This window comes from Plectropomus leopardus, chromosome 13 (genome assembly GCF_026936395.1).
Source record: "Plectropomus leopardus strain MGB_pleo_1.0 chromosome 13, ASM2693639v1, whole genome shotgun sequence".
Taxonomy (NCBI): domain Eukaryota; kingdom Metazoa; phylum Chordata; class Actinopteri; order Perciformes; family Serranidae; genus Plectropomus; species Plectropomus leopardus.
In genome coordinates this window covers 15,857,936-15,885,379 of record NC_142188.1, presented here as the reverse complement: position 1 = coordinate 15,885,379, position 27,444 = coordinate 15,857,936, and the positions used below count along the sequence as shown (strand labels likewise).

General features: G+C 39.5%; 1 protein-coding gene across 1 annotated transcript in view; it reads right to left on the bottom strand.

The window, feature by feature from the left end:
• Positions 1-187: 187 nt before the first annotated feature.
• zcchc24 (zinc finger, CCHC domain containing 24) overlaps positions 188-27,444 on the bottom strand; it is a 45,763-nt gene continuing 18,506 nt past the window's right edge. Inside the window, exons 3-4 of the mRNA XM_042501723.2 lie at positions 9,211-9,375; positions 188-6,120 (exon numbers count right to left, since the gene is read on the bottom strand). Of these exons, the coding sequence (XP_042357657.1) occupies positions 6,007-6,120; positions 9,211-9,375 (279 nt within the window). The 3' untranslated portion in view covers positions 188-6,006. The remainder of the gene's footprint in view (positions 6,121-9,210; positions 9,376-27,444) is intronic.

Sequence of the window (27,444 nt, the reverse complement as noted above, 5' to 3'; positions counted from 1 at the left end):
ATTAGTCTTCCAGCTTGCAGCAAAGACATGAAAATATATACTCTAAAGAATATTATACAGACAGGAGCTCTCAGAAAACAATGTGTTGCTTTTGGCTGAAATCAAACTCCGGAGCGAACACCTCCCAGTTACTGGTAACAACAATTCAGCAGAGGACCCAAACAAATGAAACCACATAATCCAAGCATTCCTAATTCAATATGACTTTAATTCATCAAACTCTTGACAGCACTAAAACACTAAAATGTTTTCCCAACTAACAAATAAGGCACATTTTGGAATGCCGTTTCATGGACATGAAAAACAGACCTGTGGTCTACTCTCGAAACCATGACTGTCCTTGTTTCCCCAAAATCATTGTCTTCCCTACCTCACGCCTGTGTTCTGTCCAATTCAAATATTACATTATTGCAATATTGCAATACAAACATCAACAGTAAAGAATACAAACATAACTTTCCAAGTTGACCACATAAGTGTTAACACATTACATTCAGTAAATATGTATTATTTGTAGAGGCTACACTAGCGGTAAATGAAATACTTCAAGATCATCAGAAACTGCTGATAATGTTAAAAACAATATGTACTGGAGCAAACTATTTAAATAAAGTATACATTGCACAAAATAATATTTCATCCAAAACCAAACACATGCACATGCAAACTCTAAAATAGTTCTTTGTCACACGCGCTTTCTTGACAAAAGTATACACTCCCTAAACTACTAATAACACATTTTATAATAGTTTCTTGTCATTGCTGCTTTAAGCAAACTACATCTCACAGTTTAACGTGCTTATACAGTGGTGAGTATCCGTCACTAATTAAGAAAACAAAAATCTGCATGTTAACACAATATATATCTTCATAATATTGTTTACAAAATGAATACATGCGCCTGTATGGATGTAAATGGCAGCTCGTAATTAGTTACATATAGCAACTGAATAACATTGTGGGTTATTCAACACTGATAACACCGTAAAACAGAACACAAAAAATACAATGGCTTATAATTGAGAAAGGGTATTAATTATGTACCAGCTTTTTTCATAATATTCTATGTAGACATCAATATTTCCTTCTTAGTGTAACTTTGTTGCATATTCTATACAAAAAGTGTTGTAAAAAATATCTCCATAAATATTTCTGCAGGATAACCCCTCAGATTATTGTAAAACATAAAGAAAAAAACTCCCAGCTTTGTTTATTTCTCAGCAACAGGCCCTTCTTCACACACAAAAAAGCTTCAATATTGCATAACACTTTAAAAGAGCTACTATCCTTGATAATGATGGCCATCAAATATATACATAAAACAGTCTTCTCTTTGTCAGGGAAATAACTCTTGAGTTTTTGCAGATTGCTTTAAAATTTTCAACATCTATTAAGTGTTCCAAAATACACATCTCATTCATAGAAAATAACAAATTTGAACTGAAAAGGTACTAGAAAAGTCAAGTATATGTAATTCAAGACGTTACATCTGAAGGCAGATTTTTTTTTTTTTTCAAACGTATTGTATCAACTGCTTCCATTGGCTCTTGATTCACCATTTAAAATGGCCGCCTCACAACATGTCTCTGGGCTGAATCTCCCGAACAAGATTTCTCATTATTCTGCCAGAACTCAGTGAATCACAACAACATTGTTACTTGTTTATGAGGTTAGTTCATAAGGCCTCATTGGTATCTATTCCTCTCACTACAGCCACATGATGTGGACAATAAGGTTCAGATGTAAAGACCTGGTAGGTTAGTGTCGTCACGCAGAGCAAAAGAAAGACGATGTTAACAGTAAGAAAAATAAGTTGTTCCCAACTAAAAGGAGAATCTTTCATTCAGATTTTTGTGGCATTATAGGTGTGCAAATTCCATCTTTTAAAGGGGCACTCCATCAATTTTACTCATTGAGTTCAGTTTACTTATCTCAGGGAGTAAGAACTACTCTGACTGTGAAAACATCTGTTTGTGTCATGTCTAAGGTCACATCCACACACACGTTTTCATCTCAGTAAGCTGTCAAAAACCATCTCTGTACATGTGAGCATTTTAACACTCTTTAAGAAATGATCTCCATCCATACTAACGTGTTTTAACTAATTTTCGTAAGGTCTCTGTTTTAGGAATTTGGAAACATAGGAGTAGTGTGGACACTAGGCGTAAACTAGGGATGTCCCTAATGACTAATTTCCCGGATCTTTAAATTTAAGTCAAAACTTTGTCTAATCTATTAGTCTAAAAATCAGAAAACAGTCAAGACTGAGCACAAATTAATCTATAAGGTTAATCATTGTCCAAAATATTATATATATTATAAAAGCCATCCATTGACCAAATATTAATTTAGCTGCTGCTGAAATGTGTGGCACATTATTCTACAAAACATGACACCAACTAACTAAACCAAAGTTGAGTAATAGCAGTAATTGGAAACAATATTCTTAGGGGAAAATAAATCTTAACGAGACATGCCTTTTTATTCCAAGAGCATGTTTACTGGGAGGACACAGTCACATAGAAAGCAGCCCATCCTACTGTAAAAAAAACAAAAAAGCCAGTCATGGGATTATGCAATAATATGTAATTCAGATGTATCCATTAATAATAAAAAGTTTGACTGAGTAATAATTATAGTGCAGACCAGCGACGGTAGCAATGTTTAATCGACTAGTTGACTAATTGTGCACATCACCAGCATAAGCACAGCAAAAAGTATGCTTTCTGAAATGAAAATGCATTAGTGTGGATTAGGCCTGAGAAAAAAAAGGGTTTTAACCAAACAGAGGAAGTTGACTGAAAGATGCTACAACAACTTGGGAAAAGTAGGATCCAGCGTTTTGGAGCTTAAGCAATACTAGGGAATAAATGTATCTCAGCCTCTGCTGCACTGATTTCAACTATTCTTCAGTGTCACTTGCAAGCTTCCCAAGCTTGTAGATCTGCACTGGTTAATCAGTGGAGTGTCCCTTTGACTTTGGAATTTAGCAAAATTTCCCTAAACTGTAATGCACCATAATGAGCCACTGCAAACTCTCCCACTAGGGCGAGTGACCATGTATATTTTTTGACAAAACCCACAGTTCCTTTGATAAACACAACTACAATAGATAAAAGAAACAAAGAGTGAGGTCCACAGTTTCATCGCGACTCCGTTCTGTTGTGAGGATCGACTAAGAAATAACATCTTTGTGGATATTCCATGACAACAGACCGCAGTAGGATTGTTATTGCCAGCTGGAAATGCTGTTTCAGCCCGTGCCTCCAACTCAGCAAACTGTGTTGGAGCGAACACCCACCGTGCCAGTTCAAACTAATAGAGGAACTGTATCGTTTTCTTGTCCTTTGTCACATCTTGAACCTGCATTAAACTTACTATGCATCACAGTTACCACTTGCACGTATGCTGCTCTGTCTCGGAGCCTATCCCTACGTGACTTTTCCCAATTTCAATTGGCCTCCTCGTCCTGTTACTTCAGAATGATTTCAGTCTTTTTAAGGCACATACAGTTTGTTACAGTATCAAATATAGTCAACCAGCTTTTATAAGGCTAGAAATACAATACATATAAAATCATTCACAATTCCTATGATAAGGTTCCTTTAAAGGTGTCAAAACTACATTAATTTCCTCTGTAGTGCTTTAGATCTGCACATTGATACATTATGTAAACAGGATGTGTACTTCTCTTCCTTTAAAGATGTTGGTATATAATAGTAGGCACTTATATTTTCATAAAAAGTAATATAAGTGTAAACTTAATTCATCATCACTTTCAATATATCCTTAAATCTTCAGCATCACCACATCACAAGTCAGCCCTCTGATATTTAAATCTTATTTTTTCTCTCAGTCAACCTGAAAATCATTGCAATTCTGCAAAACTTCACTTTCGTCTAGACTCTCTTTACACTCCAATCAACCTTTTGGACTTTGTTTTTAAGGGTGCAAGCTCTGTAGAAAGTTAAGACTGACAGCTTGGCTGCAACTAATGATTATTTTCATCATTAATTAATCTGTTGCTTATTTTATCGATTAGTTGTTTTGTCTAAACAATGTCAGAAAATGGTGAAAATGTCAATCAGTGTTTCCTAAAGCCCAAGATACGTCCTCAAATGTCTTGTTTTGTCCATTACCGAAAGATATTCAGTTAACTGTCATAGAGGAGTAAAGAAACCAAAAAATAATAAAATTTAAGAATTACAAAGAAAATTACTCATCAATTATCGATTATCAATTATGCCTATCATACACTATAAGACTCTGAAAATATTCCACAAAATACTTTTAAAAGACTTACATCTGACACCCTCTCACATCCAAAGACAATTTGAGTTTTTAGTCACACAATGTAACATTTTGCAAAGACTGGAAATCTTGCAGCATATGTTCTTGCACCTTCCAGGAGTCCCTCACATTTTTACTGTCTACCTAGGTAGCTGCTTCCTGTTTGGTGCTGGAGAGAGCGCAGCTATTGGTTGTTGACAATGTTCTTGTCATTGAAATTTGGTATTTCACAAGCCAAGACTAAAAACTTGAAACGTCATGAGAAGAAAAACTTTCAAGACACCTTGGGCTGAGTTTAACGACCACCTTACACCAAACGGTCAAGATCATGGGAGCACACCTCGACTGAGGTAAAACTCTCATGGTTTTATTCCGACATTGGAAATTTGCCTGCAGCAGTGAAAATGCTTGAAAAGTTGTTTGGTGTAAGGTTATCATCGGTTTAACAGTTGACAAGTAGTCAATTAATGGTTGCAGCTCTAGCTGACAGACATCAACTGGCATTTCAAAGTAAACTCAATGTCTTTCTGACTCTCATTCAAATCAACATTTCCTTTGTAATTTACAAATTTTTGGATAAAATCTAACCAGACTTTACATGTGAACAGTTTAACCTTTAAAATCATGTTTCATAATTGCTTTGAAAAATTGAATATTCAACTCTGACAAGAAACTGTGTGGACGGCAAAAAACTTGATCGTAAAACTAGTGTTATTTCCTCGCAGCTCCTTCTCAGTTGACCTTCTTGCAATTTAAAATGAACACAACTTACCTATCAAACATCTGTCTAACACTATAGATAATTGAGAATTTGTGACAGCAAAAATACATGAGGAAGGGTGAATGAAACCTTATCTGTTAGCAACGCGCTAAATCTAAACGAGGAGCGACTGAACCTACAGTAGTTTCTAAAGACACGTGGAAGCAGTTACACAATAATGTGATTATACAAACATACAAAAAAACATTTCTTTATGTCCCAGTTAAAATTCAAATTGCACACTAGACAACAAGAAAATAAATAGGCCAAATGTAAGCTAGGGATGTATGGCACATTGTCCCTCAGTTAATTCACAGTTAATAAGATGTGCTGTTGACCCTAATACGGCAAGACATCAAAGGCCTCGTATACATTATACCATCGTGAGAGGCCCGGGTTAAACTTTCGTCACATTACCACACACTTCACTTGGCAGGGAAATGGAAGGCAGATCTCTGTAAACACAAAGCCAACAAACCCCAAGGTGAGGTAATCTATTGAGACCAATACTGTCAGTGACACCAATGATGCTAATTCATACATTACTAGCTGTTAATCATCGAGTTGGATCAATGGGGTTATGTGGCTTCTGAGGCACAAAAAAGTCACGGATTTTGGCAAAGTTCTTGTTTTTTTTGAAGAGCACTTTTGAGAGATTGATCCTAAGTTAACATCTCATTCCTGGATGTAATCTTCAGTACTGTCATTGGAAAAAAGAAAGAATAATCTGTGTTCCACGGGTGGCTTAAAAGAGGGACAGAAAGGACTCAAGCTACTGTCTATTGTTAAGGCTTCTGAGAGAAGAGGGAGAAGACGTGAGGAGGAAAGGACGCCATGTGTGCAGAACAGGGATGAGGGAAACCTGGATGTGAAGGGGGAAAGTTAACAGCCTTGATGGAGGATGAGCAATAGGACGTGGGACACAAAAGTTGCTCTGTGACTCTGAATTAAGATGATTATTGCACACGGCGGCAGTAGTAGCCCAAGACTTTACATTTCTCGCACAGGTGTTGTGGGTGCTCCTTGCTCTGGTCAGAAACATCCAGGCCGTCCGGCTTCTCTAAAGGGCGCTGAGGAGACAAACAGAACCAATAATGAGTCATATGAAGCAAACCAAGCAGCACTCATAAACCTCTGAGTTATGCAAGCAGTTTCTTTGGCCTCCAACATTACGCCCATATTCTTCACAGACCAGACGTGTACTAAACACAATTAGTTGCAGAGATATGGCAACGCACCATCAGCTGTGGAAACTTTGCAGCACACTTTAACAACCTGGTATTAGAGAAAAAGATCCAATATGCATTTGATCATGATGGCCTGTATGGAAATATCAGACTGCTACAGCAATGGCTTTCTTGGAATCATTATCAAGGACGAAGGGGAATCTATCTCGGCCAGCAAGTTTCAAGCTTTTTTTAACAATCCGTCTGGGAAATTTTATTTCTCGTCTATTGTTCTTTTCTCGTTTGAGCTCTTTTACAAAAGTGCTATTTATTCCAAGTGGTCTAACTAAAGGAAAGCAGGTTACCATGGGTCACTACTAGGAGATATTTCAGTCGTCGCTAATGAGTCTGCCAGGAAGTGTTGAGACTTTACTATCGGTGCGTCAAAGACATTAGGTCCTTGAGGAAAGCAGAAAAATCTGATGTATATTTTGTGGGGTCCCCTCAGCGGTTAGAAGGAACTGGGTTCAAGACTCTGTGCTGCAGGAATCTTCCCTGTTGAAGTGTCCTTGAGCAAGAAACTCAAGCTCAATTGAGTCAGCTCTGTAGCTGCAGTCTGAGCTCTGTCCATTTGGAGAAAGTGAAAAGCGAATGTTCCCCTACAGCGATCAGTAATCTACAGCTTTATTTGGTATGTGTGTTTGGCACAGAAGCAGGAATCACTTGACAGAATTTGTAGGTTTGTTTGAATCAAGGGCATAGTTTTGGTTTCAGTGGTGTTGGGACAAACCAATAATATGTGTAAACGAAATTGTGAAAACGTTTTTTGTAAAAGTGAGCCAGGAACATGCTAGCACTGATCCATCAAAATAGCTCACAGAGCTCCTTTCCATTTTCTTTACTTTCACTGTGTGTGCCACGCTGAAAATTAGTTCACGCTCAGCTCATAGACTTCACATTGTGATGACACCATAGATTTTTAAATTAAATCCCTTTTCTCACCTCAAGGAACGTTTCACAAATATAAAACCAATGTAGATCAAGAAATCATAATAGAAAGAGTCGTAACTGACCTTGTTTGCAGTTCGAGGTGCGCTGACAACAGTTTTGACGTCTCTTTTACAATGGTGGACTATGGGGAATATGCTTTTTGGGCTGCAGGAGATTTTTTTTGCTAATATTTTGCAAGTGACCACTGAAAAAAAATATTGGAAGCAAGGCTGAACAGCATTCAGGACTAGTACTGTGACATTTACCTCACCCGTGGCATTTTGTCCATAGGATTGTACATCATTTCGTTGAATAAAGAGTAACTGAAGAGGGCAAAGACATTCTCAGAGTTAGCAAGCTGGCTAAGTGTTATCAGTTTGTTAGCATATTAGTTAGCTAACTGATTGAAAATGACCATTCCTCTTTTGAGGAAGAGTTTACACTTAGACAGAGTGGGAAGGGTTTAATAAAGAGAGATGGAGTGCTACTAAGCAACATAAGCTTCCAACATTTTGGATGCTCCCTTCCCTAAAAGGTCAGCACTGTCATAACAGCTTGCTCGTGATCAACGGCAAAAACTCACATGTTAAAGTTCAGTTAAGTTAAATTCAGCAGAAGATTCGTATAGATATACTTTATATACCAACTACAACCGAATTTACTTAAAAAATACCAATTTTAAAGCTGGTGTGACCGGCTGTAGTAAATCAAACTGAAACTATAAACCTGATTTAGTAAGGGGGACATGTCCCCATCATACCCAATAGGTAAATTATGCCCTAGGTTAAAACCAAATGCACTGGGCGTCCAAGAAATATACTATTTCCCACCTTACATGGACAAATATTTTATGCATGTGGACCAGATTGGAAAATACATATTCAGGTTATTTATGGGAATCCGCAGGGTGGGAGGGAGCCGTGCTGAGAGGCTGAACTCTTTGATACTCGAGGACACGGAGGTTAGTGGTCCATTTCAAACGCTGACGGGGGGAAATATGTTAAGTGGGTGACATTGCAAATGCGGGGAATTTGCTTGCCTGTGTGTAGCTTTGCCACAAGACACAGAGGAGAGCGAGGTTTTCTCAACAGTCGAAAAAGAGGGTCCTCTATGCAGTATAGTTCTTGGAGATCTCACACTGATGACAATGTGAATGAAAACAAAAGATTTTGAAAATATTTTGTATTGTGGATATTGAATTTATAATGAAACTGACATTGAACATCCCTCGTCTGCTTCATTTTATGGAAGTGTTAACAGAGTGGAGCATGGTCAGCTGTGGTATTTAGAGAACGAGCAGGGCCTCAAGCACTAATCCTAACTTTATTTCAGGAAGTGGAATTGGAAGAATGTGGTAAAGCATAAATATTAAAAGATGAAGTGTTGCAGATAAATATATCTCTAGCTGGAGAAAACAGAGTGGATTCTTTCTCAGGCGATTCATCTCTTTAGTCAATAGCCTGCGAGGAAAACTCTTCGAGGTTAAGCCCAACAGACAGCTCACCAGCACGTTAATTCCCTCTGAGTGTTTGCTGTTTGGAAAAACACTTCACAGCATTTCAACTAGCATGATTTCACTTTTTCGTGTTATTAAATGTGAGAGTAATTTCTGCAGCTGTAAGCCTCAATTACCTTTTTGTGTCAGTTACTTTGTGTCTATGAGGCATTAATAAGGAAATACTTGTTTTAAGATTCAATGACAATCTGTATACAAACCCAGACTTTTACCAGTCGGGAAATGCAGTTAGTTTATTCAGTGCTGCTTTATTACCAAAGAGGCAAAAGCAATTGTTAGTGGTATGATTTTGATTTTATTTTAATGAGGCCATCTGGAATATCCTCAAGACAAAATGCAGCCACGCAAACCAGAGTCTGGACTGTGTTAACTTTGGTTGAGTTGATTCAATATACCACTTAAACAATGTGTATGAGTAATGCTTTTTTTACTTTACGACATTACTGCACATTCTCAGAAAGCGGATGTCATACTGTCGGATGAAGTACCTGTTTGTGTGGATAGACGTTGATGTGGCATTTGATACATTCTTGTCCCATGTTGGCCCAGGAGTTTCCACTCATCCACTTCCTCTTACACTTGGGGCACTTGTACTCTCCGAAGCATCTCTTCTTCCCCTGATAGGGTGTCAGTCCTTCACCCTTGGGTCTAGCCTGGTAAGAAAATCAAAAAACATGCAAAATAAAACGTGTGCACGTATGTGGAAATCATTATTTTTGACTTTCTTGACCAGATAAATAAAACTTTATGAGTGCAGAAAGATTTTTTTTTCAGAAAGACATTTTTAAGAGAAGCTCTTGGACAATAATGGATGTTGAGCTTTGACAGCAGGGTGTGTCCGTCCTTGTCGTGCTAATATAGCCAACTTCATCACACTGCACACTCCTACACACAGTTTTGGCACATTGTGAGGTTGTGTAATTGACATTTACTTCCATTACAGCTGTGTTAAATTACTCCTCTGATTCTCATGAGGGAGATGATTACGAACAGTCAGTCAGCCATGAAAAAAGCACTAGCCTGAGGGTAATATTGTTGGGAGGAGCCGCTGCGATGACTTCATGTTGGCAACTTTATGTAGGCCACTATAACAGCATTTGGGGAAAAGAGTCGTTATTCCCCTAAAAGCATGCCACAAACAAACTGATGTCATCAAAAGGATAAATCACAAACTGACTTCCATGCTGCCAAAAGAAACCAAAATGTACACTGATTAGTAAGTTTGTATGGGCTTGTCATTATCAATTTGGAGCTCCTTCATCAAAAAAAAGAGAGATCATCCCAGGACTTGCATCTGCCTAGCAACAGTCATTATGAGACTGGGAGTGGTTATTTTTCTAAACAAAATCCTTCTATTTGTAAGCTAAACATTGGAAACAGAGCAGTGAGAAATTGTGTTTTTTTATCTCAAATTTTCTCCCAAACATTCTCTCAAGCACAGATGAAAACCTGATACGACAGAAAGAAGTAATCTTAATGCACAGCATGTAACTGTTGGCAGTTTTCCAAAAGGTTAGGAAAGTCTCAGAGTGAAATCAGACCTGTCCACTCCACTCCTGGTTCTCCTGCAAGCCTGCAGATTGTTTTCATAATCACTTTAACGTTAGCTGTACATTTTGGAGGGATGTTGGGTGTTTGGGTCAGAGAAAGTGAGAGCAGGGGTACAGTCTGAACCCCTGGTATTCCCTTATTTTTGTCCCAGCCCATGTGTGAGTAATAGGAACTTTAATCAGCAGCATCTGGCACTGTCCTTATGGACGTCAGCAGTTTGCATCAGCACCAGCAAGCCAACGCTAAGTATGAGCGGCTGTGCTTCAATCTGGCCCCTCAACAGCATGACCTCAACCCCACTGTCAGCTCCGCATCTCCCACTGTGACAGCACGCTGGCTGGAAAATCTGACTTCTGCTGGCCTGCAGCACACACACTGACAGGATCGTCTCGATGTAATCAACGGGCAATCTCAAAGACAATGCCATGGCAACGTTTTGTTTGGATGCTCTCCTACCGAGTGATCTAGTTGCAATATGATCCAGCTCCAAACATTCAGCCACTCTTAAAAAACCCGAATGCCAAAATAAAGCACTTTCTAGGTCCCCTGCAGTAAGATTTATAGCCATTATAATAAAATAAATCTGACTAATTTGACGTTTAAAAATAAGTCACAATCAGAGCACCAGGTGCGCTACCCAGGAGGTTGAACCTTAAACCTCATTTTTCATTTGGAAATGTGAACATAGTCAAATTTCCTGTTACAGCTGTTTGCTCAAATTTACAAAATCTCTCCCTGATACTGCAGCCAGGACTCAGCAGGGTAGAAACAGCACTCATCCTCCTCATGACCATTCCTCTCGCTCACCCTGCTGTTTCTAGGGTCAGGCCTTGGCCTTTGGCTGCACGTCATGCTCTGTCTGCAGCTGAGTGCTTTCAGATTAGATACGACCCTGTTTGCAATCAATTTAAAGATGTTGCCAATGTGCACACAGCAAATGGATTATTCATCCTGTCAAGATGAAAAAGTAGATGTTTACCAGTAGGTTGGCCAGCTGTGTCTCAAAGAGGTAAACAGAGTTTTCAAATAAAAGAAAGGTGTATGTATAATTGTAGAGCTGAGACATTAGTTGATTCATTTGATTATCACAAAATTAATAAGAAACTAAACTGATAATTGAATAAGAAGCAATTTTTCAGGAAAAATGTCACACATTTGCTGGTTTCATCTCCCTAAATTGAGTTGCCATCTACAATAGTAAACTGTAGGGATGAGCGAGTACACCATTATCTGTATCTGTATCATTTCGACCAACTAAATTATCTGTCTCCCTGTAAGTGGCTAGTACTTGTTTTTGTTGATTGGACTGGTGGGATTAAGGCAAAGAGAGTGGGATTGGTTCAGGTTAGGGTAAAATTGATAGGATAAGCCAATCAGGGGCAAAGTAAAGGCTCTGATGCACCAAGCAGACAGTTGGCCGTCCAACCACATTAGGTTGAGTGTCTGCAGCCCTCGTCACTGCGGTGTGTCCTGCACTGTTGGCCCGCGTGGATCCACGTCAGCTTTTTTTCAGCCGATTCAGCACGCTGAATTGGCATCGGCAGCCATGGAGCCTGTTTGAATCACTCTGATTGGCCATTCAGCTCAGCGCATGAGAGGAGAAACGAAAGGGTGGAGTGTAAACAAACAGCTTAAGTTAAGAGAGAGTGAGGTCAAAACAAACTTATTATATGAAGTTAGATTGTTTTTCTTTAACTATTGAGCTCTTAACAGAAACATTTCCTGATGGGTTGTGTTGTCGTTCACTGGCACACAGTAAACAGGCCTATGCTTTGTTCTTTTAATATTAGGTTATGTTTGTAATATGCTAACTGGCTAACTACCATCATGGGGGTCTTCCATTTTCCAGTTGTGTGAATGACTAATATACGCGACCGCCGTTTACTGGTATGCAGGGGAACCTCCTCTCACGCAGGCGCAGAACATATGTGATTGGTGGCTGTTGGTTTGGTGTGCTCCTCTGCAACTTTTTGGCTGTGACACAGCGACATGAGGGCAACACAGCAAGGGGCTTTCGTTGCTGCTAGTTCTCTGATGTCTGTTTGGCTATTGCTTTGTTATCCAAGAAGACCAAGTTTGCACACAGGCAGGGCCTAACTGGATGTTGTTCTCTGGTTTTGTTTTATGCCTGAAATTGATGTGGGTTAAACAGAAGTTGAGCTCTTTGTCAAGAGTTCAGATATTGGCAAATTTTCTGCAGATGATACTGTACTTATAACAAGTACATAATCTATTCCAGATATTTTTTTTTCTGAGTGTTTGATCCAACCCTAATAAACTGAATGTCTTTGGGTTTACAACTGATGGTTGGATAAAAACTTAGAATCCTTAAATGGAGCCCCACTGACTGTAAGTACTTTTAAGGAACATAAAATGAATGCAGTCAGTAAACTGATTAATTTATCGACTAAGTTGGTAAGAATGCACCAGAAACACACATGATAAGCGCTGAATGAACCAGTTTCTTTTGCCTCATTTACTGTCCATGCAAATCTGGTTTGTACAACCACACCTTTTTTGAACATTTGGATTTATAATCTGAGTATTATTCTGAAATTGAGGTCAGCTGTTCTCAAGCCATTGCAACACACCACCTCTCATGGAGGTCTTCGATCAAGGGCAGGTTTCTGTTCTGAAGTCATAAACTCTACAGTCGCAGTTGGTATTGCACATTCCAATGGACGCCCAAACACGTGGGAACCAATGTCACAATAACATCTGGACTGTTGTGCCACCACTGCCAGCTGAGGCAGGCTGTGAAATCCTAGACTCAGGGCAGCAGCTGATGAAGGAAGCTTTGGGTTTCTTCAGGGCGCGTCTTTCCATTTATACTGAAGCAGTGTATTACATATCCAAAATTGCAGCTGTAAACACTAGGACTGATCAAATATTTTAGTTAAACTTGATTTCCAGGAAAACAACCATGTGTTGCTGCCTTTAAGGCAACATGTACAAACTATTCATGATGCACACACAGTACAATGACTAAATTAATGGAACTGCGTCATCACACCACAAAACACTGTGGAGAAAAGCCTGAATGATAGGATGTGTTTTGTTTTCCTTTGCCCTCTACAAATAAAGCCATTCAAGATGGTGCTGGGGTAAGAGCTAAATGGATGTATCAGAGCCATTTAGAGTGTTTTAGTTGTCCACGAAGAGGAAGCAAAGCTTTGAAACAACAAATCGGTCGATGGCGTTTGTGCCAGGAGATGGGGAGCAGTGTTTGTCATATCACTTTGACAGTGCCGGCTTGCATTGAGTCAATGTTTGTTTATGTCCCCGTGGCTAGAGCCCCCGTGTGTTGAGATAAGGGTCAGTGTGGGTGTCTATGTGTAGAGGACAGTATCCATAGTGAAGACAGTATAGTTCCTTAACCACAGCTAGTTGACCGCATCCTCCTTTGGTCCAGATCACAGCAGGGACTCATCATATCAAACACACATGTGCATGCACCACGGGTCAGTGAACTGTTAAATGAAGCATATACAGTACACACAAGACACACACATTTTACTGATGCAATCTCTACGCAAAACATGGCCACACACAACGCCTCCATCTCCCTTGTCCCCTCTAACACCCAGACATAAATGCACAAATACAGACACACACTCAACAAATTCCTCACTTTCATACACTCTTGAGACACAACTGGAAAGTCTCGGTTTCCTGCACTACTCCCACTCAGAGTTTAGCCCGGCTGCAAGGACACAGATCGTTTGTTTGGCTTATATTGTAGGATTAATGAGCTCACAAACTGCATTAAATGGAATAAGCAGACAATAAAACAAAAAGGAGACAAATATGAGAGAACAGGACGAACAGAAACAGGAGAAAGCTCATTAAGATTGAGAGAGAAATAACGTCTGATGTGAAACAGCGTCCTGCTGCTCCAGGTTTCTGCAACGAAGGGGGTCTAAAAACCTGCTGCTCTAGAATCAGACTCCAATACACACACAAGGAGAAAAGCGGACAAATACCACAAGCCCCACAGTCGCTCGAGCCAACTGTGGAGAGACCCTCCAATCAGCCCCTCTCAGGAGGGTGGGGAACGGGAAGGAGAAACTGAGAGAAAGAGAAAGAAAAGGAGGAGGAAATCTAAATCCAAAGCAGATGGCTTCCATAGGGGCTGAACTCGAGAAACACTGAGAGCCGTCGTAAAATCACTCCTCTGCTTTCAATTAGGCCATACATTTCAGGGACAGCAAAAGAGAGAGAGAGGTGGAGGATAAAATAGCGTTAACTACCCGCTGTAGCTCTGGACAGAGCTACAGTGGATTGGGCTCATTATCATGCAGAGGAATGTGGAGACGATTCTCTGGGGGGTCGACTTTAAAGACACATATGTTGAACAAACAGAGTGATATTAGGAATTTGAAGTAGGCACTGAAATAGAGCCCTGCGATCCCGGTCTAGACGACACCCACTGCGACGTCTTTAAATTTCAGGGTAATTCAGGTAATACCGTGAAATTGATAACAAGGTATGCAGCCCAGGCATCCGACTCTAAAATTGCAGTTCTTTTTGCCACAATACCGTTTTGAAATTCTGCTCCAATGCAAATCATAAAAAGTCTATTACTGACCACTGGGGGAAAAAAATGCGGTCTAGACCGCTGTCTGAGGCCTAAAGGTGATCTTGCATTTGTGTTGATCCTACATTCCAGGATAAGAGTAATGACCAGTGGACAGACAGCAGACTGCATACTCCCAGACACTCGCCCCAAAACCTGAACCTTTAATCCTCCATCTCCAGCAACAGGATAGCTTAGCCTTGGTTAAATATTAGACATCCAACTTCCAAGCCAAACCTTAGAGGAATCATTTGAAAAGACCACTGCTCTCAAGGTTGTGGATATGGGATTTCATAATTACTCGAAATATTAGGGGAGACATCTGCCTATGGTTGATTTGGGCTCCACATGTTGCCCACAGTCGGTCCCTGGACAACAAATCTGAGGAAACAGCGCTGACAGTAAAGCTTGGGTTTTTATGCAAATGGTATATGCCATTCAGCGGTTTGTCCGCCTCTGTGAGAAAACAAGGGATTTGGTAGGTGAAACAACACTGAGGCTTTGGAAAAGGTTTGGTAGTAATTGTACACAACCACGTTTCTGGTCTGGATTTGGAATGCAGGGTCTTTGTTGGCAAACGCAGCTCAGCTGTATATGAATAATGCAAAGGCTTTGCATTTTTGAAATGTCTTCAGAGGAACATACACATTTGAAAAGAGATGGTTTGTTGGATTCTACATAAAGAAAAGAAACAAAAGCACTAAGTTCAAAATAAAGAAAACAAAGCATTCTTTAATCATTTACATAGATTTTCACACAAAGTATTGCCTCAAACCAAGACTCTTCCCTCCAGTACACAGCCTCAACGTTATTTATGATAATGTGAAATTCTTATGCGTGATTTGATGTTCCCATCACAGCACTGTAGAGCTGCATGATCACTGAGAGCCAGACAGGTCAATGAGTCACAGCATAAGCCTCCCATTCAGCAAAGAGAAATACACTGTAAAAGGAATACAGCCTGAGGATGTTTGTCAGACCACACCAGAAGGAACAGAAACGTTTGTCGGGTCATTCAGGGCAAGTAATTCTTTTATGATTCTTAGCACACAGTTTGGTTTGGGTTGGCCACATCAAGGCGATTCAGATGTGAAACATGAAAATTATGCAGAGAAGTCACATACTTTCACACTTTACATTATGTGATGTGGTATTCCTTTCCATATGGCACTTTGGCTATATTCACACTGCAAGCTTTAGCGCTCAATTTGGATTCATCGCTCAGATCCAATTTTTTTGTGTAGCTGTTCACATTATTCTTTAAATGTTGAATCATGTATCAAATTCCTGTGTGAACTGGTCACAGGTCTGAAATGACTGACTGTTGTAAGGAAGTAAATACAATGTTACGGTTTCATTTAAAAGTTGATGTGCAGAGAGAGAGTCACATTTTAAATGATGATTTGTTTTGTTTTTTAATTTATATTTCATGGACGCGGACTCAGAGCCAGGAGTGATAGCATCGTAATCATAGACATAAAAATAATGGACGTAGCTACCGTGACATCACCCATTGGTTTATGGACTCCTGTTTTAAAGCCTGCAAGAAGCTGGAGCTGTGAAGGAGGGGGTGGATCTGACTGTGACGCCAAGGACACTGTCAGCATACAGCCTGTCACTTAAAGCAGTCTGTCCTTAATTATGCGTAACTTTAAGCCTTAATTAAATATTAACGGCTGAGTTATATTAAAAAAATTCACCCTCGGACAGTTATCAAGAAGGGGAAAATAAGCTGTGGAGACCATAGCCATTTTTTATATTGGACTGTAAACAAGTTTATTGATGCTGTAAAGTTGGACATTTTACCCTGGGGGTCTATGGGGACTGCCTGGCTTTTGGAGCCAGCCTCAAGTGGCCATTAGAAGAACTGTAGTTTTTTGGCACTTTTGCATTGGCTTCATTTTTCAGCCCCACAGATTGCTGCTTGATCGTAACATGACTGGCCTCACTGAAATAAATTTCAATCAAAATTTCAGGATGTTAAGGGTTACTTTTAACCACACATGTCCAGTGTTAACTGTCTTTCATGGTTGACCACATATGACCACATCAGACTGCCAACCTAAACTGTTCTTTTTTTTTTTGGCATATCCCGATTTAATCCAGATTGATTTTAGGTATTCTGGACAGCAAAAAACACATGTAATGCATTTTTTGCAAATCTGACGAAGGTTTGAAATACGCTCCCAATCTGATTTATACAGATTCTCCTTAGTCTGGATGCTCTGGCAGCTCAAATCGGATTTCACAGTGTCTTTGAACACAACACATAATGACAACGTCAAATCCAGTGTGAAGGAAGTGCAACAGTGCCAAAGAGGACAACATGAGGAACAATAATCTATGGACAGATGCCAAAATAAACAGTTTGTAGGATGAAATGATGGACCTCCATTTCTCATGCTTCCATGTTGGAAAGCAGCACCACCACGTTGCCCCGTAGTTACTGATGCCTCCATCAGAACTGCAGCAACACATGCAGATAGGTTGGTGATGTCTGGACACACAAGAAACAAATCTGATTAGCCTGCAGTCTGAATGTAACCAAAGTGGCCCAAATCAGAATGGAAAAGATCACATTTGAAGTGATTTGTGTTGTTCAAATTGTTGAAAAAAACCCAGATCTTTCACCTGCAGTCCAAACACAGCCTTGGAAAAAGAACATCAGAAAACAAAAAAGCACTCTTTGACCCACTCTTTATGTCTGAACTGTTTGTGCATTAGATCATCGTATCCTTGCCCATCACTACCCGCGTTATCTGACATCACAGCGACTAAAGATCTGAGGACCAGGGCCAAGTGAGGGCGTGCAGATGGCCACTGCTTCAAGTCTCTCACAAGAATGACACTGTCGCCACCTCAGCTGTGTCTCACTGCACACAGAACAAGCATTTTTTTATTGGCTGTTTCCGCTGCTGGACTAAACAGCCCCGACCCCATGCCAGAACCTCAGCCAGGTGCATTATGGGGACTATTTATCAATCCCACCATGCACTACAAGCTCTAAATACAGCCACTGTTTCCTGTGCGTCTCTTTTTTTCGCTGCCATCTTTCTCACCTCTCTCCCTCTCTCTCTTTCTGGACGGCTCCTTCACTGGTGCAGCTGTCTCTTTCTAATGCCTGTAAAGAAAAGCGGCTGAGGCTGAAAGTGACGGGAGGAACAGGTGTGCTGTTTAAGTGATAAATTTGCTCTCACTTGAGCACAATGCACCTCAGTTTAAAACAACAATCTACCCCGAACGGGGCGGCGCCAAAGAAACAGACAATAACGTCAGGCTGCCACAGGCTGGAGCCTGTTAAAAGAAACATGCAAATTACTGAGTAAAACAACTATGTTAATCACAGTCGCATGCAATTAATCCAAGTTTTGTGACTAATCATTACACTTATTGACCTAAGACATCATTGTGCATTGCATGTGTCACCCCTATAAATGAGGACAATGTTTATGACACTTTTATTTTTAAGATCCCAACCATAATCACTCTCCTAAAACTCTCTCAGCCTTTGGAAACAATTGCAGAGTTATTACAAAGCAAAGCCATGTTTTTCAAGTATCCCAGATAGAGCTGCCTTAATCCCGGCCTGCTGGCACAAGCCCCAAACTGCTGGGCTGCTCCCCAGCGTTCCGAAGCACTCCGATCACTAGCTAGCATCTGGAAACCATCAGTGTAAACAAAGGAGCAGCGGAGGAGCTCAGGCCCCGCTCTGCCTCTCCGCATCCCCCAGGACATCACTCAGAGAGCAACACAAGAACACCAAAACCAGTCCCGAACCCTGTGTGTATTGCATTTCTGCATGTGCGTGTGCATCCGTGCACATATCTGTGTCTGCTCTTGTGTCTTCATCTAGGGATCTTTATTTGTTTTAGCCGCAGTTCAGAAAGAGATAGATTTCCAGATAGAGCGGATGGGGTTCAGTCCACAATGTTAGCTTTAAGTCTTTTGGAGTTTGTGTTTGGTTTGTTCATTAACCGTAGCATTTGTGATAAGACTTCTAATTGCTTTAATGTGGTTTCAGTTAGTGTGCTAGCCTTAGCGGTCTGTCTGATAAATGCTACAAGGGGTAGAGGCAGGAGCCTGGATGTGGTTTAAACCTGAGAACTGGTTCTTTTCTGTGAAACATCAAAAAAGATCAAAGCATCAATCTTGCCTGATCCTTCTCTGAGACACGACAAGGAAATATTTCCTGAACTTTTCATAATAGTGTTTCAGTAACCATATATCTATTAATCATGTGGTTTGGTCTTTTTCAGTGCAGCCGAAACCTTCTGAAATGTGGTTTGTGGAGCTTTTAAACACTGAACCTCACACTTAAGCAAACTCTATGACGCTTGTAAACACATACCACAGAGGAACGCAGGGTTTTGCAGTTGTGTCTGCAACCTGTTACACCAGAAAAGAAAGTTATTAGTCTGTATGAACATGAATGTTTTCACCACAGATGTGGTTTTCACTTTTCTCATGCATTTTAGCATTACTCATTTTCCAAAGTAGATAATGAAGCTGATAATATTCTCGGTTTAATCAACATAATGTGTATATATTTGAACCCTTTGACTCCTGGCATGACATCAGTTTTCTTGTGCTGCATTTAGATGCATTTCACATGTATTTAACCCTTTAAAACCTTAGGAAATTGGTCTGATTTCTTTGCCATGAAAAAAAAAAAGCCAATGAGCAACACACTGGTCAAAGATGGCAAGAAAACAAGCTTGAAATACATTTTTAAAATGAGGGAGGGAGAAAATTATTAGGAAACATAAAAATAGGAAAAAATGTCCAGAAAATGCAGGATTATGTTATAGTATATATGCATATTATTATATGTATTTTTAAAAAAATAACTTTTTTCAGGTAATTTCCTTGTTCATAGTTGTTTTTTACTTTATTTCTTGCTGTCTTTCACATAATTTTTTGCAATATTTTTTGCTTCTTTTTGTTTTGTTTTTTTTTGTCAAAAGTTGCTTTTTGCCTTGTTCCGATGTTTTTGAAAGAAATCAACCCTTTTTGCTCAAGTTTCAAAGTGTTAAATAACAGTGACTTGTGCTAGCTTTAACAGTGAAGACCACTGTGGCTTATAACTGTCTCATATTCCTTCTGTTGCTTTGCAGCTCCACATCTACAACTGCTGAGATAAGCATACTTATCTTGTACAGTTGTCTCTAAATATAAACCTCCACATTACACAATCACGTACTGCACAGAACCCCAATAACACACACTTGGGCTTTTGCACACACTTGCATTTATACTACCAAGCACACACAAATGCATACATGCATTTATTCTACAAACAATGCAAACTTCTTCTTACCTAGACACAAAGTACAACATCAGATTAAATTAAAAAAAAACATTGTGTAATACAAATAAATAATACATGTAATACATATAAATTGTACTGTGTGTATCTTCTGTCATCCATGTCCATTGATTTCTATATTACTGAGCTACACTGAGAAAAAAATGTGATATTTAAATAGATGTAAAAGCTACTGACATGTACTCAGCCACCTCATTCATTGTAAGTGTGGTGACAAGCAGAGAGCTAGCATAACAGTGCTACTTTCAAGAAGCTATTTGTAACACTTTCCCCTGACTGAGTGCCAAATATGCATATGGACATATGAATCTAACACTTTAAAAAAACATGTATGTAAACATGAATGTAAACTGTCGGTCTATAATGTGCAAATGTTTTATGCATAGATAAAGTTGACCCTTTTCTGATATTAGTCAACAGATCTTATGTGCACTCCTTAGAAATGACAAACCATTACTAGTCAGATGGCACTCGTCTGAACCTGCACTGCACCCATGTGGGTCAGGGTGCTATTCTTAAAAAGGTTTCATATTCTAGAAGCTCTTTATTTTAGCAATTGACATTTCATTAACACTATAAACAGCAGTTTACTCACAATAGCACATCCCAGTTGTTTCCAGGTCTAAATATATGAGGTATTTGTGCTGTCGCAGAGTCTTTTTCTGCATTTATCTAAAATGTTAAGCATGAAGGAAGCAATTAAAGTAGTAGTGAACAGAGAAAAGTGAGGTGTTATGTGCTAAGGAACCATGACAGTCTAAATATACTGCCTAATCAAATTTGCAGCTATTTTGGAAACTTGGATTTTAAGGGGCAGTTCACCCCAAAATCCAAAATACATATCTTTCCTCCTACCTGCAGAGCTGTTTATCAGTCTAGATTGCTTTGTTGTGATTTGCCTAGTGTTGGAGACATTGGCTATAAAGTTGTCTGCCTTCTCTTAAATATACTGGAACTACGTAGCACTCGGCTTAACACCAAAAATATGTATTTAAAAAACTCAACAGCAATGTCTCTTTCCAGAAATCATGACCCTTCTGCTCAAGATAAGCCGCAGAGCTTGTTGTGAGCAGTTTCATGTAGGAACTATTTCTTTCTACCAAACTACACCCACAAGCCGAATCACTGCGTAGAAGGAAGCATGCATCTACCGCTAGCTCACCTAGCACCAATGAGCTAGCTAGCACAGCCATTAATGTTTATATCTTGCACTGTTAAAAGCATCTCGTCCATGAGTGAATGCATAAAACTTTCTGTGCAGTGATACATACAGTTGGCAAGTGTAGTTTGGTAAAAAGGAAATAGTTCCTACCTGAAACAGCTCACCACAAGGTCAGACATTGCTGTTGAGTTTTTAATATGTATAGTTTTGGCACTTTGAGCACCACAAGTTGAGTGCCATTTAGTCCCATTATAATGGAGAGTAGGCAGATATCTCTGGTCAATATCTCCAACACTCTGCAACTCACATCAAAATAATCGAGAGTAATGTATAGCACTAGAGATAAAGGAGAGATGTGTATTTTTGTTTTTGGGGTGAACTGTTGCTTTGACAGGCAACATTTCCTAAAAGGATCCCAAACCAAAATGGATCTGAAACAGTGCAACAAATATCACCAGTGCAGTCTATTTCAGATGGACAGCAATGCATTTAAATGACTTGAAGCAAAATATCTTTAAGCAAGCATGTTTGAGGTTACATGTTTTTCCCTCATGGGTTTTTGGGTTTGACCACTGACATCACAAGTCTTTGTAAATGGGTTTGTTATCTCACCGTGATACAGAGGGGAGGATGTCAAGAGGACAACCACTCCAACTGTTTGAAAGAATAACCACAAGTCCATTTCGAGCTCCGTGGAGACGCCAAAATAATTCATTCTAAGAAATGGCCTCTGCTTGGCAGTTAGTACTCAGTGTGTGTGTGTGTGTGTGTGTGTGTGTGTGTGTGTGTGTGTGTGTGTGTGTGTGTGTGTGTGTGTGTGTGTGTGTGTGAGAGAGAGAGAGAGAGAGAATCTATGAACTGTACATGTGTGTTTTTCAGCTGGACGAGGCCCTGATACAGCACACACACAGAAAGCTTTCTGTAAAGATCTCAAAACAGAGCGAATGTCCAGGTTGAACATTCTCTCAAATCCAGTGAAGTCCCGTAACAGTACTGGGCATATCTCTTCTGTTTAGTCTGTTCTTTGACATGCTGAGCTATCACACAGGGAAAAGGTAAATCAAGACAGCTGTACCAGAGATAAAACATCCCACAGCTGCCAGTCATTGAGATATGTGGAGAGGCCGTGCCAGAAAGTATCAAAAAAGGTATTCTGTGCTTTAAAATGTCATCAATTACCCACCGATAAATTGCTGAAGCATATTTACAAGAACAGCATGCTGGATAATAAAACGGTCATGGTTTCAATTTATGTGTCACTTTCAAATAAAAGAAAGAGCAAACAAATGCATGCAGGATTGCTGCACTTTAAAGCCAGTGGTGCCCCCTAAAAGTTTTCATAGGGGTGGCCAGATGGGGTGCCACATCAAAAAAACAAAAAGAAATCAGAACTGAATTTCAGGAATTCTATTATTCTGTTCTATATACACTGATTTAAAACTAACCAAGCTGAAAACGAGTTGAAAACACATAAAAATGTTTGTGTCTGTATTTCCATGTGTTTATTAATTTATTGTTCCTCAATTTGGCTGGTTGTACTTTTCTTTAAAAAGACAAAATTGCAGCTTTAATTTGAAGGAGTGCATTGATTGCAAGGAACAAAACATTCACTGGGAACAGGCCTTGTCAGGTTAAGGGGAGACTCATGACTCCCTTGCCAAAATTTAGCCTAACTTTGGAGCGTTATTTAGCCCCGTTTCCAACAAGCTAACTTGGCTGGTGCCAATGGATGCCTTAGTTGTCTAGTTTTACAAAACACCACTCCCTTTGTGCTATCTTAAAAAAAATAGGGAGTCACAACCCCCTGTTCAAGGCGGGAATATCACACCTTGGCATGCTATATAATAAGTGCGATTACAGAGTGGGGGAAGGAGTTGTCTGTCCAGAAGGGGAGGTAGTAACAGTGTCAAAAGGGCATCTTTGTAAAAAGGGACAGGCAGCAGGACAGGATTATGGGCGGGAGGGATGTGACATTTTGACGACATGTTATGCGTGTGACTGACTGGCAGGATATTTAAAAAGCAACTAATAGCAGTTAGCGGCTAACTCAAAGAAGAACAGTGGCTGTAAATATCTGCAAATTGAGAAAACAATCAGTATGTTTACAGTTCAGTCAACTGCGGTTATAGCTCGATTAGGCTATTTAATTGTACTACTGTCCTCGTCTCAGTGTACAAGCCCTGAGGGAGAATCGATTCATTGATGGAAGTATGTTTACGTCACATACCTAACAAGTAAACGAGCGGTTGCATGTCAAACAGTGACAACATGTCTTGTTTTGTTTTCTTCCTTTCTTCTTCTTTTGTTTTTCCTGGCTTTCTTTTACGAATTTATGATATTTGACTTCCGTGTCAAAGCTCAGCGTGGGGACTATGGAGCGTGTGCAGAACACGTAGACCAGTTCAGGTCCAGTTGCGTCGTATACATGACTTAGAGAAATTCAATTTCAGTCAGACTAACATGTTTACATGTATTTTAAAAGTCTAGTTTTACTAGGACTAACACAAAAATTTGACTTTTTCTAACATCGTTGTAAACGTAAACGTACTGAATGAGGTCGCAGAGCAGTGGCCCCCTCTGAGCCCTCATTGGGATCACCACTGCCTAAAACCATAGAAATAACACAGAAGAGCAATATTTATCATTTGGATAAAAATATCTTTTTTTTTATCTTTAAACTGCCCACTAACCTCATTGCATTTTTGACTTTTGACCATTAGATTTCCAATCAGTAGCTAAGCTTAGCAGAAGGGTCAAAAAACAATTTTCTAGGTGCGTGAGACAATAGAGCTTTCCATTATTGTATTTTGAAAAAAAAAGCAAAGTTGACACAATATACTGACCTGTTGATTTAGATTAAAATAAATCTCGGGTAAGTCATCTTTAATGATGTTATTGCTTACAAATGAAATTTGGTGACCTGCAATTTCTGGTTGTTTTGATAAACTTGAGGTGGAGGTCTTGGATTATGTGTTTTTGTAATCAGCTGATGTCAATGTTCTGACAATGAATGCGGTTGTGTTTGGTTTTGCCCAACCAAATAAAGAGAGGATATTTATTTTCAAGGAATTTCCCCCTGAAAATATACTATGAAATTTCAGTGGTGCCCCAACAGACCAGTATTAATCTTTTAAACAGGCTTTCTATACAATGCATGCAGGCACTATAGATAAACCGTGTGTGCTTGTGTGTGTACGTCAAAGATCTTCTCCTCGGTAACAGTCCCACGTCATCTGTGTCCAAGACAGCTGCAGAGACATATCACCATGCCAGCGCGCTCTTTGCCAAAACCCTATTCCCAGATTCCTAGATTTCCACAGCCCAGCTTCCCTAATCGTTCACGGATCTCGGTGTCATGTTCTTGGATGACTGATTGATACCCCCGAGAGTCGAGCATGTGGGCGTTTTGTTTTATACCAATAACAATATCTTGTTTTAAAGCTGATGTTTTTGACAGAATCCGTCCTCTCTCTCCTCATGCTTCATTCATAGAAAACACACGTACGGGCCAACTGGGTCTTGGAATCTGCCCTGGTTGAACCCAGAAGCTCAGCTCCATCAACACACCAGCTCGACATGGAAGCTGCCTCTTTTTAAAGACTTAGGGTAAGTTTACCATACTCCTACACTTACCATATTTACAGGGCGCTAAGGGCTAATGCTAAGTGGGGCCGTGGGTGTGAATTTCCCCCCTGCCTTCTCCTAGCCTTGGACTTAGCCACGGTCCCACTAAGCTCGACAAGCTGTGCAGCTGCACAGCAGCGTTGGGTTACCAGGCCAGTGAATGACAAGAGCAGGTTGGGTGGCGGACTGGGGCATACAGAGGTGCACAAAACATCTTGCCGTCTGTCACAGGAAGTTCATACTGCTGCTGTCTATGTTTGCATGTCATGCCTATAGTTGTGTTTGTGTGTGTATTTCTGTTACTCTGACGGATATACCGCACACGTGTGCTGCTAATCTCAGTGTCACTTGGTGTCAATGCTATATTAGACCTGTGGCCCTATATGGTTTCTCATTGCTCTCGCTATAAAGGCTCTTTCTTTGTATAACTCCTCAAAAATAAAATGCGCTGACAGGTAGCAGCCACATCTGTTTTTTAACTGCGAGGACGGCAGTCTGTCTGCTGTGACACTATGAGAGAGAAAAGTTGTCTCCAGCATCCCTGATAAGCCTTATCTGTTTACAGGGCCGTCCCTTGGTCTCTCTTTGGTAACCTGACTGAGTGAGTGTTAGAGCAGAGTCAGGCGCAGGGCCTTCAGAGCCTTTGCAACGACTGGAAGGAAGATCAGGGGTCACCCTGTAAAAACATTCCCATGGTGCACCTCCCCCCAGCCCTCATCCTCTGCCAGAAACTTCCCGACACACTGCAGGGCAGTTACACACAGAGAGGAGGGACAGAAAAAGGTTTTTAAATGAAATGTTATTTTTTTACAGTAAGTAAAGGGGCAGTCAGCAAAATCTATTTTCACATGCAAGTTACAGAGACACTGCGGAAGAGCTACAATTAAACTTGAGTTAGAGAGAACACATTATGATAAAGTAAAAAAAAAAGTAGGTCGATTTAATAACATATATAACATAATAACATACATAGAAAAGTATGTTATTTTCTTGACAGACATCTTTATGCCATTTAAACAGGCACTCCAACAGCAGAAAAAGGCCTCAACACTGCTACAATATACATTTAGGATGACTTAGCTTACTTACTTAGCTTTGTTTGTTTGTTTTGGTTTGTTTTTTATTACTAATGTTTAGGTAATTTTCTTACGCTCTTTAATAATTTTGCTCATATTTGGGACATTTATTCTTTTATTGCTCACCTATTAGAGTTACATATTAGAATATTACTTAAGTACAAGTCTTACAGTATCTAATATTTACTGTCCAAAGTATCAAAAGTAATTTATAAAATTAAATGTACTTTAGCATTAAAAGTAAAAGTACAAGTAAATGCTTTTAATAAAAAAGCAAATGGTCAGGATTTTGATAATCATAAAGTTTGTTTCTCCGTAACATACGCTAACCTAAAAATGGAGGCCATAATACACTTGAAGGAAAAGTTTTGGGTTTTTTTTTTTTGTTTTTTTTTCACAACTTAAAGTATTTAGAGAACTTTCATTCGACTGTCTGTCCTTTCCTCACTCCCTCCCTTGCTTCCCTGTTTTTTGGACAGAAATATAAAAACTCAAGTAAAGTACAGATACTCCCAAATAATACTTAAGTACAGTAATTAAGTACTTTGTGACATTGCCACTGCTTCCAGTAAGTACACACACACACATATGTGACTCCACATATTGACCAAAACTGTGTTCACCAGAGCAAACCGGAGCAAATCAGCTTGATTTCTTTCAAAGACATGGGAGGAAGGCAATGAGGAACTTAACAAGAAATGATCCAAAAATTAGCAATAAATGAGTAAAAAGTTTAAAGAAAATTTCCTGAAAATTACAAACAAAAACAAACTAAAAAACAAAAACAAACACGAAACTGACCTGAAGAAGTGCTAAAAAATTTTTTTTAAAATACATATTTTAGAACATATTTTGAATATATAATTCTAGTAATCATAAATATAGTTTAGGGATATAATCTAAATTATTTTCTAATATTTTTCTCTCGCTCTCTCTCCATTTTTAACATCACTTTTCGGATGATTTTCTTGTCACCTTTTACTAACTTCTTGCAAGTTGCTCATTGCCATTTACCATGTTTTTGAAGAGAATTAAACATATTTGTTCAGGTTTTAAAGGATTAAATACTTGGGAAAGGTGCCTGAATGCAGCACAAGAAAAAATCATGTCCATCCAGGTTTCAAAGGGTTAATCTATGGTTATCACTGAGAGGGCTGCAGTGAGCCTGCCAGAGAAGGACTTCAAGATACTTAAGCACAAAGAGAGAGAAAAAAAGTTACAAAATCAAAACCACAGAAGAGGCCCCTATATGTTGACATATAGACAAGCAGATTATATAGGGCCATCTGTGTGGTTTGTTGTAGTAATTCCATTTTTTTTTCTCTGTAAGATTCGAGGCTCTATCCAAACATACTTCAGTGTGACGCTCCACTGTAATGCAGCGAGGGCCCTGCTGGGGGAACAATA